This window comes from Lonchura striata, chromosome 2 (assembly GCF_050655825.1).
Source record: "Lonchura striata isolate lonStrDom1 chromosome 2, ASM5065582v1, whole genome shotgun sequence".
NCBI classification, from domain to species: domain Eukaryota; kingdom Metazoa; phylum Chordata; class Aves; order Passeriformes; family Estrildidae; genus Lonchura; species Lonchura striata.
This window is the reverse complement of record NC_140704.1, coordinates 31,729,213-31,749,652: the sequence shown is the minus strand read 5'-3', so window position 1 is coordinate 31,749,652 and position 20,440 is coordinate 31,729,213. Positions and strand designations below refer to the sequence as shown.

Here is a 20,440-nt window from a genome sequence, read left to right as displayed (position 1 = left end):
TTAAAGGCTGTTGAATTGGGAACCTGGGGAATGCATTGAAAGTCCACCTGTACTTGGCACTGGTGAGGTCACACCTCTAAGCCTGTTTTCAGTTTTGGGCTCCTCATTACAAGAAAGGCATGGAGAGTGTCCAGAGAAGGGCAGTTGAGCTGGAGAAGGGTCTGGTAAAAGATCTGGTGCACAAGTCTGATCAGGAGCAGCTGAGGAAGTTGGTGTTGTTTATTCCAGAGAAAAGATGGCTCAGGAGGACACCTTATTATTCTCTACAAATGCCTGAAAGGAAGGTGTAAGGAGATAGGGGATGGTCTCAAGTAATAGGACAAGAAGAAATGGCCTGAGATTCTGCCAGGGAAGGTTTCTTCACTTAAAGAGTGGTCAGGCATTGGAACAGGCTTCCCCTAGAAGTGGTGTAATCATTATCCCTCAAAGTGTTTAGAAATCATTTGGATGTGGCTCTTGGGGACATGGCTTAGTGGTGAATGTGCAGTGCTGAACTAATGATTGGACTTTACTATTTTGATTCGAAAGTGACATCATTCCCCCTCTGCGCCCTCCCCTCCATTTTTTTTCCCAGAGGATTTCAAGAGGCTTACACTTCCCGCCTGTATTGCGTAAATAAACATTTTCAGTTATTTGGAGGATGAAAGCCTATTTCCTTCCAAAGCCTGCCTCTTTCAGACGAACAGCTGCCGCCCAGCGAAAAGCGTGCAGGAAAGAACGGACGATGCGGAGTGCCCACGGGACCCGCAGCAGCATCCGAACAGCACTGCCCATCCCGAGGCAGGCCACGCGGAGTGCCCCGTCCCTCCACCCGCTTTCCCGCCGCTGCCGGGCGGCTCCACCCCGCCACCGCCCCGCGCCCCTCCTCCCTGCTCCTTCCTCCTCCTCCTCCTCGGCCCGCGGCGGCGGGGCGGCCATGGCGCGGCGCGGCCGGCGGCGGCGGCGGGGGGCAGCGGCGGCGGGGACCCGCGGCAAGGTGAGGGGCCCGCGGGCTGGCGGAGCGGGGCCGGGCGGCGGGGACAGCGAGCCGGCCCGCAGCTTCCCGCCTGCCCGGGGCAGCGGCGGCCTTTGTCCGCTGCCCGCGGCGTGAGGGGTCGGAGGAGCTGCCCGGCAGCGCCGGCGAGTGACCGCCAGCGGCGGGGCGGCTCCCCGGCGCGCCCGCAGCGCCGCCGCCGCAGCGCGCTGGCCGGGACACCGGGCGGCCCGCGCTCCCGCCGGGAGCCATCCACGTGGCGCGGCGACTCCGCGCTTGTAAAAGGCCGGGAACGGGGTGGGAGCCGCCCTCGGGGCGGCCCTCAGGCACTCCGCAGCGGCGTGGGGCAGCTGCAGCTGTGCTGGGACTTGTAGCGGCTCTAATAACGGCTGGAGTGGATCACTGAGAATTAATTAGTTGTGAGCCTGGGGATACCACTTTAGAAACGGCTAATACATTTATTTAATTCTAGCCTATTTTTCTTTTTTTCCTTTTTTTCTTTTGAAATGCCGCGATGCCAATGCTGGCAGATACTTGAGTCGCCTGAGGGGCATGCTTCCATCGGCTGTGGTCTGGTCCAAGCCTGGTAGCACATGCTTGGGTGCATCAGGCTGATTGTGTGGTTCAGATCTTGGGAGGTGGTATGGCTGTAGAATCGTAGAATACTTTGGATTGGAAGGGACTTTATCTAGTCAACCTCCGTGAATGACCATTGTCATCTTAAAACTAGATCATGTTGCTCAGAGCCCCATCCAACCTGACTTAAATGTTTTCAGGGGTGCAGCATCTTATCAACTCTTCAGACAGCTTGTTCCAGTGTTTTACCATTCTTATACGTAGTCTAAATTGACGGTTTAAGTCGTGGTGAACTTCCCGGGTGATGTGAAGGAGTGAGGAGAAGCTGAGCATCTCATTCAGCTCTTGCCAATGGAAATTTAGAGTTTTACAAGGGTTTCTGTGGAACTGGAGTGTAATAGAGCCACTGGAATATTTATCAGAACCTCTGTCCTTGCAGAGACCTTCCACCTCTGTATGACCTCAGCCCCTTCATTGGCAGTGTGAAGATAAGGCCACTATAAAACAGTTTGGGATAACCCTGTTTGACTACAGACACAAATGGCACTCGATTCTCACCTCTCGTGCTGTAACACGAGACTCTTACTGTCTACTAGTTCCCTTTCTGGTACACAGCTAAAGGCTGCACATCATCTTTCTTTAAAGGCTCAGCAAAGGGCAGAAGGACAGGGTCTGTTCTTGGTACTTTCCTATTTCTCATGGGAGTTTATTTTTGACTGAGCACAGCCTTCTGCTGGCTTCGCTTTGTCTTTGTGATACATTAGTGGGCAGTGAGTTCAATCCTGGCTGGGCCAGAAGGATGTGGTACGAAGGTTTCTTTGCCTCCGAAGTCACGGACCGTCACTGCTGACGGGCAGATTGGCTTGTGAGTACATGCCCCCATTCAAAAACAATTGCCGAAGATGTCAGCAGTACAAAACTGTTTTGAATTGCAAGACCTGCAGTTCCACTTCCTGTCCCGGGGTCTGATTTACCAGGTTCTGGCACAGCAATTTCAATACTCAGAGCTTGTTAAAGGGGTGCTGGCTGTGACTTTGTGTTTGCACCCACAAGGCCTGAACTCAAGTCCTAGATTTGAACAGTCCAGGCACAAAGCGAGGGTACATTGTGGTATTGTACAAAAGTGTTTTCCTTGAAACACCGGGGCTGGGACAGTAATTAGGCATCACCATGGGATACTCTTGAATTATGCAGAATTAATTCAGAAATAGTTGTTACAACTGTTAGGATTGGTGAGAGATTAGATGGTGCAAAGGAAGAAATAGTAGCAGTTGATAGTGTTCGGATTGTGTTCATATGCTGGCATGCTGATACAGTGCTACCAGCATTTTTGAAGAGTAGGAAATAGTTTCCAGGAAGGTACTGCCTATGGAAGGTGACATTTTAAATTACTTGCCATGTGATTATGATAATTAGGAATTCCTTATTTTAGGACAAAGCAGCTTTATGGACATTAGCTTATTATCAGTCTAAATAAGGCAATATAGAAACTGTATTCAGCTGGCTGTTCTGAAAATAGCTGAATTTACCAAAATTTCATGGAGCACTAGGTTTACTGGTGTGAAAATTGGAAAATTACCAGAATCTTTTGAGGGGGTACCCTCAAAGTCCCAGGAGTTGTTGCTGTGACAGATTAAGGGCTCAGGCATAATCCATCTTTACTTTAGAATGGAATTATTCCTGCAGAGATCATAAAAGTAGGTGATGACTGCTTGTTCTATCTGTTGTTCCTTCTTCTTTCAGAACACTCACTTGCCTTTCCATCTCCTACCACTTATGCCAGGAATACAATTCACTGTCCAGGGGGTTTCAGCTTCTTTTGCTTTAATGATGTTGAGAAATTTTGGAGGTCATCTGCGATCTTCCTTGCCTTCCTAGATCTTGTTGATGCCCATGAGTCTCCGGCTGATTGTGTGGTTGACAGTCTTTTCAACCATGCATCCAATCTGTGTAATTCTTTTGTACTGTAGTATGGGGCTTTGTATCTCTGTGCTTTCCATGTCTTTCACATGTTTGTATGTTGCTTAATTTTAAGCTTTTAGAATGCTGTTTGCTTTTGTGACTCCAATGGAAAAATCAGGATCTTGACTTCTGAGTAGTTCTGGTTTATTGGTCTGGCAACTATTGACGTTCTGTCTGGGCCCCTCTATTCTTGTAGTGCTGCCCACAATTGTCAGCCTTGGAGTGCTTCCCTGTTCGGTTGTTCCTTTGAGGTATGAGCCAAATGCAGTGCCCTTGGGTGGTGTGCCTTAGGCTGGCTTCTGGACTGAACCTGGGACAACAACAAAAAAAGTCAAGAGGCTTTCCAGCACGTAGTGAAGGTGTGGCTTTGCACAGGTTTGGTTTGTGTGAGTATCTGCTTGGGATTAATCTTTGGTTATTTCAGTCTGACTGAGTTTGAACATGACTGAACTTTTCTGTCCTCTGCTTTGAGTAGGAATGCCCATACATTGTTTTAAATTGAATTAAGGGAACACAGCCCAATTGACTTTTTTCCCCATGGTAGGAGCAAAAATAGGGAACTATATCTAGCCCTGCTTTCTCATGCTGTAGGTTCTCCTGATACATTGCTGTTGGAGAAGAATGTGCTAGTGTGAAAATTGGCAGGGAAAGTGATGTGTGCAAATAAGACTTAAAAAAATTAAACATGGTAGTCATGTTTAGAAATAGCTGTAGAAATAACATGCTTCCTACTAAATACATTGGTTTGCATGGAGGCAGGTGTTCTCTATAAGAGCCTACTGAGCAGGTTGCATCTTTTTTGGCTTTGGTGTCAGGAAAGTTGCTTTTTCAATTGAAACATGAAAATTCTTCCTGTTGATGTGGATAGCAAAACAGCTCACCTCCGGCTTATCTTTTTTTCCTTGCCTAACAAGATGGAATTCACGAGGGTAGTGCTTGGAAAAATGTTCTTGTGAGTGCTGTGGGTGTCTGAGCTTTGGACTACTTCTGCAGAAAGATAGGATTTGTTATTCTGGCAGTTGTTGGATTGTGTGCCATCTGTAGCAGGGAAGGTTTGCTGATGCTTTTGAATAGTACCTTGTAGGGGTTTTACACAACTAAGTGTGTTTTATGTGCAAAAATAAATGAGTTCAGTAGGTATAAAACTTCATACCAGAAATAAGACTGACTTTTTCAGCAGCTGTGAATTATTTCCAGCTTTTACTAGAGTTTTGGTATTTAGCCTTTGTAACAGGTATATTTAAAATATGGCATTTCTCACACCTGCAGCATTTCAGCAGTCCATTGTGGTCTATTCATGTTGAAATATTTTCCCTGAGCAAGTTTGCAATGTACATCACATCTCTGTCTTCATGACTTTTTTTAGGGGTTCAGTGGCAGAAAGATCCTCTCCTGAAGTGTTTGTGTTGTACAGGTGTTTTGAATAGATCAACATTTTGACATTTCTGTTTAGACAAATGTATATTTTCTGTCTTAGTGTATAATAATTTGTTGACAAGAGTGGAAATCTTAGGCTCTGATGCTGATTGTAAATCAGTTTGAGAATGTATTTTAATTGAAAGTTGAAGATGGAAATATCTGTGGCTTCCAGGACAATAAATGCACAATAAATGACAGTGAATGAACCCATCATAACAGAGATGTTTGCTGCAAGCTTGTCTTTTATGTCAGAGAACTTTTCTTGGAAATAAATTTGGCTTACAGTTTCAGGTAAAATTCAGAAATAGTGTTGCTAATCAAGATTCACCATGAGGCTTCCCTTTCTAAACTTCTGGAGTATGTCTACCTTGTACATGTCAGTTGTTGTCTGTTACTAACATTAATCCCTTCTGGTAAAATGGGGATTCATCAGTGACTAAACTGAGATTCTTTCTAGTAAGGCTATGGGAAGCAAGTCACAAACTAAAAGTCCTTGGAGCTCTGGAGTAAGTTACTTAAATCAGCACCAGTACCATAGAATTTGGGAATGCAAAAAAATTAAGTCTACTGGGAAAGAATTTTTTTGTTGTTCAAAATCAGTAATTACAGCCTCATAATGGCTCCTCTGGTGCAGATGCAGAAGCAATAGATGAAGAAGAAGGAATCAGGCATACAGTAATTATAGCAGTGGCTAACTCAGCTGTACATTAACACACGAACTAATGCAGTGGCTCCTGAAAGCAATTTATTCATAGCAGCGAGACTCTCAGCTCCTTGCATGTTTTTCCATTAAAATACACAATCCTTCATTTTTAAGACTGCTTTGTACTGAGTGAATTCTGTCACAGCAATGGAAGTGGATTCTGGATGTTCACTGTAGGAGGTGGGAGTGAGAGAATATCCAAAGAGGTTTGGATATGGACAGCATGACTTTAGCAACTGTACTTTGGATCATGCCATTATAGGCCTGAGAGGGTCAGTTGTTCAGAGGTCTCTTGCTCCAGCAACACTAAGTTTGTTTTGCATCAGTCTACATCAACGTTGGTTTTCTGTGACATTGTAAAAGGGCAGTGTGCTCTCAGTTCTGAACCTCATCTCTGACATGTATGGGTGAATATTCAGGGCTGGAAAACAGCACTTTCAGATGAGGATTGGCCTCTGACCAGGCAGTCACTGATCTCATGTTCCTGAGAGTTAATGAGAGTGTGACTTTAGCAAACAGCAGAGAGGCTTGTTTCAAGTTGGAGTGGTTTATGTGAGGTGTATATGTGGTCCAGGGAATGTAGGGGATGAGTGTCTGGATGCTGGTGAGGAATGCAGACACTTTTCTCCCAGAGCATTTATGTGACTAGCAGAATGGTTTTGCGGGTGATACTTGGATGTGTAAAAATGTGTTCTGAAACTTGGCAAAATGCCTTCTTCCTTGGTTTTTAAAGCTTAATCTGTTAATCCCATTCTTACACACACCAGATCCTAAAGCAGCCCACACGTGAGCTGTCTGAAGGCTTCTTTGCTATCCTGGCGCGTGCAGAGCCTTTTCCAAAGTGTTTGCTGTCAAGTATAAAGCCCACTTGAATGGTTGTGGTGTTATGGGTCTCCTAGGCTGGGACTGGACTTCTTGAACTCTGAAGCTGTGACCATGGTCACCTCAGAAAGGCTACGGCTGTGCTCTCCCCCCTCTCCTGGTGGGCCACATAATGGGTTTCTAGCAAAGCAGAAGTGTTCTTGGTTAGCACATTTTCACTCTTTTATCAAGTATCACAGGAGAAGCACTGTGACAGTACTGACCAAGGAGAATGAGTTGCATTGGTTTTATTTTTGGAGTTAGCTAAGTGTCTTCTAAAATCCATCATAGTACTGTGGGATCTAAAGGTCAGGTTTCTTTGTACTTTAGCATTGTGTTATGTTTGAAGTTGTGTTCTTCAGCTCTGAGCCAACAGTTCTCTGAAGGAGCAGGAGGGGTGGTGGGTTTCCCCATGGGTAAAGGTACCCTGAGCTCTCACAAAGATGAGGCACTCATGTATTTTTATGTCTCTGAAGAACTTTCCTATGGAGTTGAACACCCTATGTATTGCATCCCCTCCCTAATCCCAGATCCGGAGTCTGTATTCAGGGATTAAAACAGTCTATACAGAATTTTCCTGCAGTTTAGCTAAATAAGGTACAGTTTACACATAGCATATTTTGTGCTACAGACTTGTGCTTGCATAGGAATATAAAAACAAGTTGTACTGTTGCCAGTTTGAATTTTCTTGTTAAATTGGTGTGTGTGACTCGTATTTTCTGTCTGGTTTTGAATCAGAAACAGGTACCCAAGGATGTGGCCAGCATTTTTAATGTCCCCAGTGACAGTGAAGACTTTCCAGGATTCCAGGACGATGTTTCCAAACAGAGCTTCTTGTCAGAGAACAAGTCTGCTAGTTTTGATTCCCTGGAGTCTGGAAAAGAGGTAGGAACAGGTTGCCATAGTCGAGTTATGCTCTTGGGATGCAGTAATACTCTAAGCCTGTGTAAAAACTGTAAAAAAAAAAAAAACTGTGTAAAAACTCACACCTTAACCTGTAATTTGCAGTGCCCATATTAAACATAAATGTAAACAAACTTAGTATTTAGGGTTTAGTGGTTGCTTTTGAAAACTCCTTCATTATATAAAGAAGTAAATGTGTTTCGTTTGAAGATGAGTTTAAATGAGATAGGTAAGTATATATTAGGTGGGCAATTGTGAGTATGTAGACTTCAAAGTATTTCTTCCAGAAATATTTCTGTGCTGTCTCTGCACTAAAATTGTGCTTTAATAGTGGTAATCCAGAGAAACTGGAGCTCCTGCTGCAGTAGTGCAATCTGCTGGTTCTTTGCTCTCTTGATGGTGAAGTGGTTTGGATCACCACAATGATTTGATTTTTTTTTTCTGATTTGGTAGTTGGAGTTACCAGCTGAATTCACAAGAAGGGAATAGAACTGGTGTGCTGTCTTAAGTGGCAAAGCATTGAGTGTTTAGTCTTTTAGAAACTTATAATTACATGCTTGATAGCCATGGGCTAATGTCTTATAAGACACTTTTGTCATCTGTGATCTTGCAAAGGTCCCTCTATTTCATTAATGAGATAATTGAATTTCTTTACTTTTATTTTTCTAGTCCATCAGGTCAGCACCTTGTTAAGAGGTGCTTCTGACAAGGAAGATGGTTAGTGTTAGCCAAACAGTACAAGTATGTACCGTTTCTGAGCCTTTATAGGCAAAGTGACCCGAGGAGAGTGCAGAAACCTTTTTGGAGTAGAGCCACAGTCTGTGCTGTGGAGAAAGATAGTGTCTAAAATGTAATGAAGTGTACTGGGCTTTAAATTGGTTTGTAATTTTGTTGCTAGACAGCGGTACTGGCAATTTCAGAAAACCAGGAGGTAGCTTGCTGTTGCATTTGTGTTTTTGAGAGGACCATCAAAAAGGGTCAGTGGGGAGAAGTAGTGGTGGTGGGTGGAGGGGAAGCCTTTTGTGGAAGCTTCTACTTCTGCATACTTGGGAGCTGCAGACACCTGACTACTTTTCTCTCCCTTGATTTCCCAACTTGTGAAATAGAGTTTATGATAATGATCTCTTCTGCAAAGCATTTTAAAATCCTCTGAGGAAAAATGCTGTGGAAGAGATAGATACAGTTAGTTTAACATGCATTCCTGAGAATCCCAGTGAGACTTGTTCCAGATTTACAGCTGGCACTGCAACCTTCCTTACTATTCCTGTATTTCCCTTGGGATGAGAATTATTTAAAATCTTGATCAGTATTGAATTTAATTTCCTTACCACTAAATGGTACAATAAAAATACCCTGAGTTCCATCCAACTGCAGCATAATCTGCAGTCCTTGCACATCAGGGCCCTGCATCAGGATGAGCATCATCTAGTGTTCATGATGCCAAACACCACTATTGCTGCAAAAGGCCATTGGTACTTGTGCAGGAAACAAAAGAGTTTTGGTGCAAAGGGCAACATGATGGGAAGTTCAGAAAAATTCAGCAGTTCTTGAGAAAGGAGGCAAGGTAGCTGCCCTGCTGGGGTGGCAAATGGGCTGTTAGTGCATCAGGTTTTCCCTTGGATGCTGAGGGGCAAATGAGTTAACAAGCAGTGACCTCTGTGTGCGTGCTTTTCCTCAGGGCTTTCTGCAGTCCTGCTCTGATAATCTCTGCGCTTCTGCCAAGTTCCCACAATTTCTCTCAGAATAGGTATCCCTGATGTGTATTTTACCTGGTGTTGACTGTTCTTCATAAAGGAACAGCATAGCTGTAGGTGTGTTATTTTTAGTTACTTTAGCTAACAAATAGCATATTTCCCCCATCAGCCTTCATTGTGGAATTTCATAAAAACACAGAATACATAAAAATTTCAGTTTCCTCCAAGAAATGCAATTTAACTTTAAAGTGACTTCCCTATTGTGTTTGTTCTGTCCTCGAGCAGCTGCACTGCAGCTATCAAAAAAGAATAAAGTAATTTTCCTCAGAGAAACCTCATTACAATTACCCATAATAATTTGTAGATATTTAAGTGTAAAGAAACAGCATATGCAATGGCTTCCCCCTCCCATTCCCCTCTAAGTTTTTCCACTCATCTATTGTATCTTTTTTTCACCAGATAATATCTTAAAATAAAGAAATGTGTAATTAAAGTCAGGGAAGGGAGGGAATTGAAAGGAAGAATAAAGATATTTAGCAAATGCATTGTATTAAATGTAATTTTGTTTCTTGTGTGGGAGGAAGAAGTAACAGAGGAAAACTGGGGAAACAGATGTTGCTGACTTTCAAGAGGCAGGTGTGATGTAAGCATGGATTATGTTCCTACCAGGAACAAGTTTCTCAAGAGATTAGCAGGAACACGTTGACTAAATGGCTTTCTACTAGTTCTTGTTGGAAGTATGGAAATATATTTCTATTTAATAAAAGCCTTGTGTTTAATTGGAATGTAATATACATATAATGAAGAGTGTTTTAATGAGATCTTTTTACTTCCTGGTCTATAGGCTGAAATTGAGGCACGGTCTACCCTAGAACACATGTAAATAATAAACTGCACCAAAAAAACAGCAAGTTGAGAAGGTGGAGGGATATTAATCAAGCTGTTCAAAGCTCTCATAATTTGTGTTGGTGTCAGTCAGTTCAGTGATGGTGTAACAGCATGAGGAGCAGACCCCATCTCTCATTTGTATTTTCTTTATTCAAGGCCTGTTGTTTTCATCAAGAAGAAAATACATAAAACAACATGATAATTTACATACAAGAAAATATTTTTATTGAGTAGTAATGAAGAAGGGTAGAGGTGAAGGAGAAGGTTTCCCCCACAAGAAGTACCTCTGTTAAGGCCCTGTCCTCAAAATTAAAAAAACCAAATCTTGCAAAGTTAAAACAACTCAATATTGAAACTGAATATTGTCTTCTTGTTGTTTGTTTCTTCTGACAGGCTTTGCCTGCAAAGTGCTTTCACAGTGTGCTATTTAGTTGGCATGTCTTAACCCTCAAAGCCTGTTTATTGTGGCTGTGTGAATATCCTATATCTGACTTCTCTCACAGCTACTGAATGGTATTTCTGCAGGGGCTCCGGTTTCAGTCCAGATACCTCACTGAAGAGCTGCAGAGGATTTTCACTGAGGACACTGACTCTGAAACAGAAGTGTTTGAGGGCTTTGCTTCAAACGAGGTGCATGTGAGCAAGAAAGAAGTTCTGGTAAAGGCAGTCACACCTACATGTGAATGTATATGTTGACTTCTTTTTTTTTTCTGTCTCTTCTGTGTAAATTTCATGTTCTTGTAGGAATTTTTCTGATATACTGTGATGGCCTTTTTTCATAGTGAATTAAAAAGTGTTGTCTTAAAAGAGAGAAAGAATGCTTTATTGTAGCATCACATATGACAAATGAGAACTACTTTCACTGCTTGTAGATTGTATTGGGCAAGATTGTTCCTCTGGAGACAGCCATATCTGTATGCCAGACAATACTAATATGTTTTGTTGATCTCTGCACGGGCAGAAGTTGCATACTGTGAACTGGTAAAAATAGGTTCAATTTAGGTGAATTTATGGTGATGCCTTTGGGTGGAAAGACTGCTGTCTAGAACTAGTGATTTTAAAATTACCTCTCTTGTGTCAGAGCCAATAATGTAACATGGGATTTTTTTCTGCCTCTAGATGGTGGAATCAGACTTGAGTGATGGAGAACGCGATAATTTGTTGGGTAATGAGAAAGAAGAAGAGGAGGAGATGAAGAAGAAGGTTTCCCCCAGGAGAAGAAGCTTTGGCCTTCGTGTTGCTTTACAATTTCCCACCAGGAAGTCATCTGAGAAAAAAGTGCCTGATCAGGCTTTGTCTGATTTACCTCTAAAGGACAGTGAATCCCTTGCACCTCTTTCAAAAGAAATAAGCCTCAAGCACTCAGACAAAGTAGAAGGCTCTGCTTCAGAGTCTGAAGAAGACATCAAAGAAACACAGGAGGAAAGTTCCAGTGCACTGCTTAAGAGAGCCATAAATATTAAAGAAAATAAAGCCATGGTAAGACTTAAGAGCAGTGTTTTGTTCTCTGACATTTACATCCAGTTACTTAGCTTTAGTTAGCATACTTGAATTTTAGGGTCCCTGCTAGTGCTGTGCTGGAACTTTGGGAACATTCTATGGTGTTTTTTTTCTACCTGGGAAAACCCTAGAGGACCCTCAGCACTCAGACATTTACCCCTAAAAAACCTCAAGTAGGGATTAGCCTGGTCAAGTTTAAAAACAGAGTAGAACTAAGAATTTTTAATAGAGGGGATGCTGAGCTCTGGCAAAGAGCACAGATGTATCTGCAGTGAGGAAAAGCTCACTGGGAATATCTTACTGTCTTCTGGTACCCTGTCTTTTCTCTCTCCTGTCATATGAACTTAATTTCTCGTTACCAATCATTACCATGTTGTAATGCACTCCTTTGGTGCTGTTTTGACAAGATGCTATGTAACTCTGTCTAGTTCTAACTCCCAGTAAGAATTAGTGGGAGCTATGAAGTTAGTATTGTTGGCAGAGTTTTTGCTTATGGCATAATAAATAAACCCCTTTTATGAGCCCCGCTTTATTTAAGTGCTTCCATAAAGATTCCCTGCACATGTTTAGCTGTAATTTGAAGTGCATGTGAAGAATGGATGGTAGGTGGTGTTGCTTTTTTTGCAAGTTTCAGTGAGTTTTCAATTTGACATCACTTGATTCCAGCTTGCCCAGCTGCTGGCAGAACTGAATTCCATACCGGACCTGTTCCCGGTGAAAACACCCTCCTCAACTCCTTCAGTAAGTTCCCAATACTGGTTGGTGATGATAGTAATTTTTGTTAGACTTCGGATTAATGAATTTATCAGAAACTTCAGCAACTTTGTTCTGGTTTTCTTTGGGTTTGGTTACTTTATTTGTATAGATTCACTATTGGTCGGGAAGTGCCAGAGATTATGTGAGGAAATGGAATTTTGTAAGATAATTTATAAAGAAATACATCCCAAGACTCCAAAATTAGGAATCTTCAACTAAATGAAGCAGCTTCTTAATACCCTTTCAGTTTAAAAAGTTTAAAAGAAAATTAATGAGAATTCAGCTTGTTCCTCAAACTGTATTCCTCAATTTTCCTCAATCGTATATTCAGATTGTGGAAAAATCTGAATATTTAGCTACCAAAGAGCAGTGATAACTAGCTTCCACCTTAATATGCCACATGTTAAATTTTGGTATAGTTCTGTGATGTTAATTGGAAAGGAATTTGATGAGAAGGTGTGATTTTTAAAGTAGCAGAAAGGTATAGTGTGTAGGGAATATATTTGGTGATGGATTTTGGCTGAACAAATAAGGAGTAGGAGAACAGTAGATCAATTCATGATAGTACAAGTGTGGTGCAGATATTTTCAGGTTGTTTCTAGTGTTTAACACTACAAACATAACTGAAAAGACAGTTACTTGGATTTTCTTCTCTTTGTAGAAACCGAAGAAAACCCCAAGGAGGACATTCTCTGAAGGCCAGATAACACGCCGGATGAACCCAACCAGGACTGCTCGTCCACCAGAAAAATTTGCCTTGGAAAAATTTACTGTGTCAGCTGTCAAATTTGCAGAACACATCCGTAGCTACAGACAACAAAACCTCTTGAAGAGACTCAGTGTGGTATTTGCCAGATTTTGATATCCCCAGTAGTCAGGAGCTAAGAAACGTTTAAATTGTTGGCCAGCACTTAGACCAGACACCATGTCCTGCGCAAAGTTATTGAAAGTCTTTGGTTGGGATTAGCTACAGAAGAAGTTATCTCCAGGCCTTTCTGTCTCATATTTCACCTGTTAAATGGGCTCTGTTTGTGACCGGTGTTACTCAGTCATAACAAGGCAGTTAACTTCTGGTCTTTTATTAATTCTTCATTTGAAAATTACTAGAGCTCTTAATGTATAAATCCTTGGAGTGGCAAGGCAGTGGGGTGCTGAAGGTGGCAAAGCAGATCTTCTCTGTTACCAGACTCAGGATAAAAAAGGGAAAAATCCTTCCCTGGAAATAGCAGATGGAAGATTTGAGTTATGTGGCTGAACTGAGAATGAATTAAGGGAATCTGCATCAGCAAACTGCTAATGTAAGGCTAGTAGTGGAAAAGTTGCAGATTTTACTTTTTCCTATTTTTAAAAATAGGAGTTTTTCCTTCTCTAGCTTATGGTGGTCATTTGTCTTGCTTACATTTTCTTAGCCCTTATGAGGAAGACCCTTTAATTTTGAATCCTTACATGCTGGATCCCAGTTCTGCTTGTAGGAACAAGTGCTGGACATAGTTAAAGCATTATAGAGGGAACTTGGCTATTAGAAGAGGAGTAGCACCAAATGAGAACCTGGGCTGGTAAATTATGTTTTGGACAGAACAGAACTGATCTAGAGTGAAGGACAAATGAGGTCTTCAGAGACAGGTATGGGAAAGCTAAGAATGTGATGAGATTTGTTCATGAATAGGGGTCAAAGAGAATGATGACTTAGAAGGAAAAAAAAATCACTTAATAGTGAGTGGATGACTCTCTTCCAAATAACAGGTTAATAAGAAAGGGCTGGGTAAGACAGGACTAACCTGAAACTTCAGTAGAGTTTTTTTTTGCAGGACATTAGAGATTGTCATTGGAGAAAGCAACTAGAGAACATACAAGGAGATTGAAGGAGGAAAGCAAGGGAAGGCAGATGATCACAGTTCCTGATTTTGAGAGGGAAGAAATGGAGTATGAAGAGTTACAGTGGAAGAGGATGGGAAATGTAAAGAAAAGTTAGCAGTAAAACATGTCAAGGATTTGTGCACACAGAAGTAGTAATGATGAAAAGGAATTAAATAATAAAAAGCATAGTAGGGAAAAGATTATGGAGGAGAGGGAAAGAAAGGAAGGGGTGATTTGGAAACTATTCCCTGTTCTTCCAGTTTGCCAGCTGTGGACTGCATACTCATTGTAAATGAAGGAATTTGTCACCAAGTGTGGTGACAGAGGCTTCATGACATCAGACAAAAGGTACTGAGATGAGTTTATTTAGCAGGGGGATTGTGGAGTACGCAAAAGAAGGAGATCATCAAAGTACTCGACTCATCGCCCGGTAGAAGACATAACTGAGGAGGACTTGGACAACATTGCAATCACTGTTAGAGACAAAGTCTATGACAAAGTTCTTGTAAGTGGTTGCCATATTCTTCAGTGTGTCTGTGTGCTTGAAATGAAAAGTCTCTCACTATTTCACTGGTGTTTGCTAAAAGGTGTCCTTTCCTGAGGCTCTGGGGAATTTAGCTCGTTATTATGTCACACAAGTACAGCTTTGAAAGCTTTGCCAGACTTCTCTGTGCTTGGCTGTGGTGGTTGATACTCTCCACTGGCTTTTTGCCCCTGAAAAGTGTTTTTGTGCCACAGAGCTATTAAGTCAAGTTTGCTATAGCTGTTACTTGCCACTGGTAAGTGTTGGCATCCTTTTTGTCTCTCTCACTAATAAAAATGTGTTGTACCCCTAAATAATAGTAATCCCTGCTGTTCTTTGTACCTCTGGAAATGATTTCTGTACAGGTTGTGTAGTGTCCAGTGTCCTTAATGGAACTCCTCCTTCCTTGCTTTCACTGGATTTGGGTATTATTGATTATCATAAAGATCATCTTACGATGATGTCATGCTTCATGGTATGGCAGGGATAAGTCACAAGATAATTTTCTCAATAGTTTTAGGTTTTTCCTAGCGAGAAGAAAGGACAAGAGCTGTAATTATAAGGTTCATGTAATTTAAGAATTCCATTGCAACTGAAACTTAGCACTGTCTCTGTAAAATTCCTAGCATTGTTATATGATTTATCACAGTAACAGAACTTGCTCTTCATTGTTTAATTTGACTTTGGTTTGAAGTTTGTGCTTATTATTATTGGAAAAGCTCATCAATGGGCATTTAAGATGCCCTTCATATAAATGTTCTTCTCTTCCATTTTACCTTAGGGTAGTACTTGCCACCAGTGTCGACAGAAGACGACCGATACAAAGACAATCTGTCGCAAACAGGGCTGTGGAGGAGTAAGGGGGCAGTTCTGTGGACCATGTCTTCGAAATCGGTATGGTGAAGATGTGAAGTCAGCTCTGCTTGATCCAGTAAGTACCATTCTTGAACCTGGAATGAAAGTGTAAGGAATAGTTTAATTATTAATCTGTCATGTTAAGAGCATGCTCATAGTAACGGTGTTAAAACTTTTTTTGCCAAGAGCAGATCTGTAGTACTAACTGATGGCTCTGATGTGCAACCCAGTGTGGCAGTGGCTGCTCTATTAGCACCTGTGCTTTTATGTGCAGTTGCTGGGTAGCGTGGAGGTGCCTGACTTCATATACCAGCTGGTTAATTCAGTCCCAGGAACTGTCCTGTACCAGCAGGCAGAGAGAATCAAAAGAACTTGTAGTAGTGGGTACCTATCTCTCTAGGGAGTTGACCACAGTCAGCCTAACATGGAATGAATGTTAGGCATTACAGATGACTTCAGTCTATTTGAAAATCAATACTCAGCACATTAGAGAACCTGAGGCTTCAGAGTAAGAAGTATTCAAGCACTTAATAATTTCTCTAATCCTGCAGAATTTGGAAAGTGTTAAGAAGGTTGGCTGGCTGGCTGGCTGATAGAGGCTTGTAAAACCTTGCCCTGAACAATCACGTGGTGGGGAAGCCATATTCTGAGCAACAGGAAGGCCAGTATAACATTTTTCATAACTTGCTTTTCCCCTCCTCCCACGTTCACGCCCCTGCAGGCCTGGATCTGTCCTCCTTGTCGCGGGGTGTGCAACTGCAGCTACTGCCGCCGGCGGGACGGGCGCTGTGCCACCGGCATGCTCATCCACCTGGCCAAGTTCTACGGCTACAACAATGTCAAGGAGTACCTGGAAAGGTGACAGCTCTGCCCTCTGGTCATTCCTTTTTAAACTGTTACAACCCTTCAAATAACATTTGACTTCTTGTGCCCTGGGGCAAATCCTGCATCTATGCAAAAGAAGTTGCTTGGATTTCAGATTTTTTCCTTGACTGAAATCAGCTTATTTGAAGTGAGATATATTGTGTGTGTAAACAATTAATTTGATTAAAAAATTGAAAGACTTCTGCCTATTTTGAAATTGGTTGGTTGGCTGAAGTGTATAGAAGTGCTGTTTTGGAAGTTATCACCTTCAGCAATGGAAATTTGTGGGGAAGCTGAGTTTCCTAAAAATCACTAACACTGTTTTCTCATATCTTCTAGTTTACAAAAGCAACTGGCGGATGACAATTGAGAGCACTGAATTCCAGCTGTGCCTGAAACTGGTTCATATGTTAACAGTTTGACTTCAGAAGTTTATTACTATGTTTTACATAAAGTAGAATTGTAGTGTATAACATATTCATTTCTATTGGGAACTTTTTAATTGATATGGTCTTATGTTGCTGTCGAGGTGGGAATAATGAAGACTCCAAGTCAGAAGGCAAGAATAGAACTGAACTTTACTAACAAGTAGTGTTCCTGTTTTATACCCAGGATCGCTAAAGTGAAAGAGGATTGGTCTTCAAGTGAAAACCTTTCACACCATTGGTACACTTGGATTTAGGTCAGTGTAGCAGAACATATCTATAAACAATATGAAAAGAGAGAGAGATAATAATTGTTTACATTCCTTTCGGACTCTTTCCCAGTCTCAGCCTGGCAGAATCTCCTTTTCTCTGACTGAACTGAGAACATCCATAGTCTTATGCAAAAGATCACTCAGGAAAATGTTTTGGTAGAGAAATCTACATGCACAGACCTATATAAACTTGAGTAGTTAGTTTTTAATAGAGCTACACAACCACATGATGGAGAGCTTGGTCAAAATGAGAAATACTTTTATTTATATAATTATGCAAGTTTGCAGAAAGAGTGTTTAACAACTACCTTCAAAGCATCCCATCTTCAAGGAAACAAAACACCATTGTCTACCAGCTTGACCATAAAGATCCATTTTTCCAGCTCTGCTTTCTGAACCTGTTTCACCACCTGTAGCTTATAGAACTTGTTCTTGCAAAGAACATTCATCTGAATGCCATTATATTCTAGCCAAAGGTGATGCAATTGACCAGTGGGAGGATAGTTTTTGAAAATTTTGTTCCAAAGTGCAATTATTCACCAAGACATGAAAGTAGAAGAGTGTTTAAAAATAATTTAAAAATAACCCAGTAAAAAAAAATCCAACAAAACTTCTCACCAGCAGTTTTTGTGTAGTGCACCTGCTGCCTAAAGCATCTACCCAGATGTTATAACTGGTCTATAGTTCAGGATTAAATTTTTTTACTTGCAGTTCATACTTAGATAGTTTTTCATTTGTACAATCAAGCTTTCAAACTACTTCGTTTAAATGAAAGATATTTGTATTGCATGTTAAAGTTTGTTAAAATCCTGTAATATACACATTTCATTTTATGTAGAGAGAATAAAGACTGATCTAAAGAAGAATATTTTGTGATTCGAACTACACACCTTGATGCTGTTGTTTCCCATTTACTTTCCTATAGCAGGTGTAATGGTGCTTGGAGATCAATAATCATTATGTGGAGAAACACATGAACACAACATTGATGGATGAGGAAATAACAACATAGACCACATAAGTGTTACATTAAGGATTGTGTTTTTGTGAGACAAATCCTGCTCCAGCTGACTGTGAAAAATACCTCTGCTTTTACAGTCATGTAGATTGAGAAAGCAGCATGTTTTATTGAAAGCTTAGTATGAAACTGCCAAGAGTGAAGCTATTCCTGCCAAAACCCATTTACCTGACTTGATTTTTAGCTTGAAAGTCAAAACACAGGTTGTCCTTTTGCTTTTATAAGCTGGACATTCATAAACATTCTTGGTTTCCCTTTGATCCACTGGATTAGCCTTTTTAAAAAATGTCTGGCATTCCTGAAGTCAGTTCCTGAACCATGCTTCTGTTCTCTGCTCCACTGGATGTCCTGTGTGGTGCCTGCAGTAATAGTAGCACCTGCTTTACATGATGTTCTGTAGTGCAAGACCAGAATAATTTGTGTTTAAAAAGTTGCTAAATAGTTAAGGCTATATATGAACATACAGATGTAGTGTAGACTTTAGATTTGGTTGATTTAGATATAGATTCTGTTGGCCTGTGCATGATCTCTTTGTTAGAATGCAGAGATGAGTCTGTAGCATCCGTCTGGACTGCACTTGTGGATTCATTAACATGTGCTTTTACTAAAAGCAGAGACTGCAGTGATAGGAAATTTTATTTATATAAACACCAACACAACCCCAAACTGCACACACAAGGTTCTTGATACTTTCCTCATCTCCAGAGGAGGAATGAAGTGTACTGCCCTTGGACTTACAGATGTTGATGCCCCAATTCAAAAAGCAACATTCAAATGACATTCTTGCCATTGCTCCATTCCCCCACCCTAACTTTCCTCTTGGGGGTTACTTGCTGTAGTAGCACCTCCTTTCCAAAAGAGTGGCTTTCTTTTTATTAAATTTGGGTCCGGTGAAGAATATGAATAACAGTGGTCTTTCTCTAGTTGCCACTGGGAGTCACTCACCTTTCTCTAATGAGCTGTAGCTTTGTTGACAGCTTTTCTCAGTTAAAACTAAAATCTCATGTTACCAGCAGGCCTGAATTGTTCCTGAACTAGATGCTTCAGTTTCAGGAAGATACAGATTCAAAAGAACAAAATAGGATGTTTATCATGTGAAGGTCGTTAAAAGAAGAGTTGCATCTCAAAAGGTGAAGATGGCTTGCATTCAGGGACAGCCTGCAACCCTATTACAGCTACTGCAATAACTGCTTAAAAGTCCAGATGAAAAAATCTCTTTTAATTCTTACACTTTGCCCACCTAATTATACCTCATGCTAATCACAGAATCACTGAGTATTCTGAGTTGGAAGGGGCCCACAATACAGATGTTCTCAAGTACTTCCCTTTATTCTTGGTATGTCTCCCCAAAAGCTTTGTAAGCATTATGACCCAGCAAATAAAACATTCATAATTCTCTATATCTGTTTATTTAGAACTTTCAGTCAAAATAGGAGAAAAAGAACAAGACACAGACAATTTTTGTGGGGTTTTATGTTTGTTTGTGGGTTTAGGGGTTTTGTTGGGTAGGTTGGTTGTTTCTTGTGGGGGTGAGGTTGTATTTTTTTTTTAATTAGAGTTGTGTAGATTACTTGATCCAGGTTGCCAACATGTGCTAACTGCTAATCCTACTCTGCACCTCTTGAGAGCTGCAAAAAATTTCTAGAAGCTCATTTTCGTGAAATCTATAGTTTCTGGAATAGTCCTTAAGCTTCTGAACCTCAGTTGAATTACAGCTGCTGCTTTACTAGAATGCAGACCTTGTTCAGACATACTTAACAGTTATTTAAATGCAGGAAGTATGTTTAATGATTAGAACACCAAGCTGGTATGAAATTTAAAGCCACAGTGACAAATGTCAACAATCTAGCACCATGCCTAAGCTTCTTGGTGCTGTTCTTAGGGTCACAACGCTTTAGTCCAACTCTTGATGCAGCTTCACTGCCTAATAGAGTCCCTGAACTAGGAGATCAAGCAATTTAAGTTTATTCTTACCTTGCATGGAAGGCATACAGATACAGACTCCTTCCCTTGCTGGGTGGTCATACTCCTTGATATTTTTGGTAACGCCTGCAGTCAAGCACACCTTATCCAAAGGCCAGTTCCTGTTCTACATTACGTCTTAAAAAAAAAAAAAAAACAAAACAAAACTGCTTTCAATAATTCTATATCCAACAGTAATTTTGATGTCAGAACTGCCATCCTCTTGGGCCATCATGCTCAAGCCTCAGACTGTGGGGTCTGCCCTTCTCCAGAGAATGATGGCAGCCCAGCCAGTGTCCTGTGAGGAGCTCCTGGTGACCTTTCTGCTAGCCAAGTGAAGCATTTAGCTCAATGCCATTAGTGACCCATGCAGAATTTGAGCTATGTTGTTACCACGGACTCCTGTGTTATTCAGAATAAATACAAACA

General features: G+C 41.3%; 2 protein-coding genes across 8 annotated transcripts in view; one reads left to right on the top strand and one right to left on the bottom strand.

The window, feature by feature from the left end:
• Positions 1 to 836: 836 nt before the first annotated feature.
• Positions 837 to 19,449, top strand: CDCA7L (cell division cycle associated 7 like). Of its 3 annotated transcripts, none has more exons than XM_085567859.1 (10): positions 837 to 976; positions 7,233 to 7,379; positions 10,505 to 10,609; positions 11,099 to 11,458; positions 12,146 to 12,220; positions 12,897 to 13,079; positions 14,463 to 14,597; positions 15,397 to 15,546; positions 16,192 to 16,328; positions 16,674 to 19,449. In XM_085567859.1, exons 1-10 carry the CDS (start codon positions 917 to 919, stop codon positions 16,702 to 16,704), a joined length of 1,383 nt encoding a protein of 460 aa, XP_085423985.1. In that variant the 5' UTR covers positions 837 to 916; the 3' UTR covers positions 16,705 to 19,449. The 3 variants fall into 3 exon arrangements, with proteins under 3 accessions (XP_085423985.1, XP_021393936.3, XP_077643657.2); XM_021538261.3 differs by having other exon boundaries at positions 10,505 to 10,636; positions 14,466 to 14,597; XM_077787531.2 differs by having other exon boundaries at positions 838 to 976; positions 10,505 to 10,636.
• DNAH11 (dynein axonemal heavy chain 11) overlaps positions 9,877 to 20,440 on the bottom strand; it is a 137,302-nt gene continuing 126,738 nt past the window's right edge. For all 5 annotated transcript variants that reach the window (XM_085567868.1, XM_085567897.1, XM_085567887.1 and 2 more), the window contains 3 exons: positions 20,024 to 20,149; positions 15,392 to 15,565; positions 9,877 to 15,142 (listed from right to left, as the gene is read on the bottom strand). The gene's annotated coding sequence lies outside the window, so the exon portion shown is untranslated. The remainder of the gene's footprint in view (positions 15,143 to 15,391; positions 15,566 to 20,023; positions 20,150 to 20,440) is intronic.

What these genes read in the sequence shown, in the direction of transcription:
- CDCA7L (XM_077787531.2), top strand. Translation starts at nt 917, where the DNA reads ATGGCGCGGCGCGGCCGGCGGCGGCGGCGGGGGGCAGCGGCGGCGGGG. An exon ending in CGGCGGGGACCCGCGGCAAG is followed by an intron (nt 977 to 7,232) that starts GTGAGGGGCCCG and finishes GTTTTGAATCAG; the next exon opens with AAACAGGTACCCAAGGATGT. An exon ending in TTAAAGAAAATAAAGCCATG is followed by an intron (nt 11,459 to 12,145) that starts GTAAGACTTAAG and finishes ACTTGATTCCAG; the next exon opens with CTTGCCCAGCTGCTGGCAGA.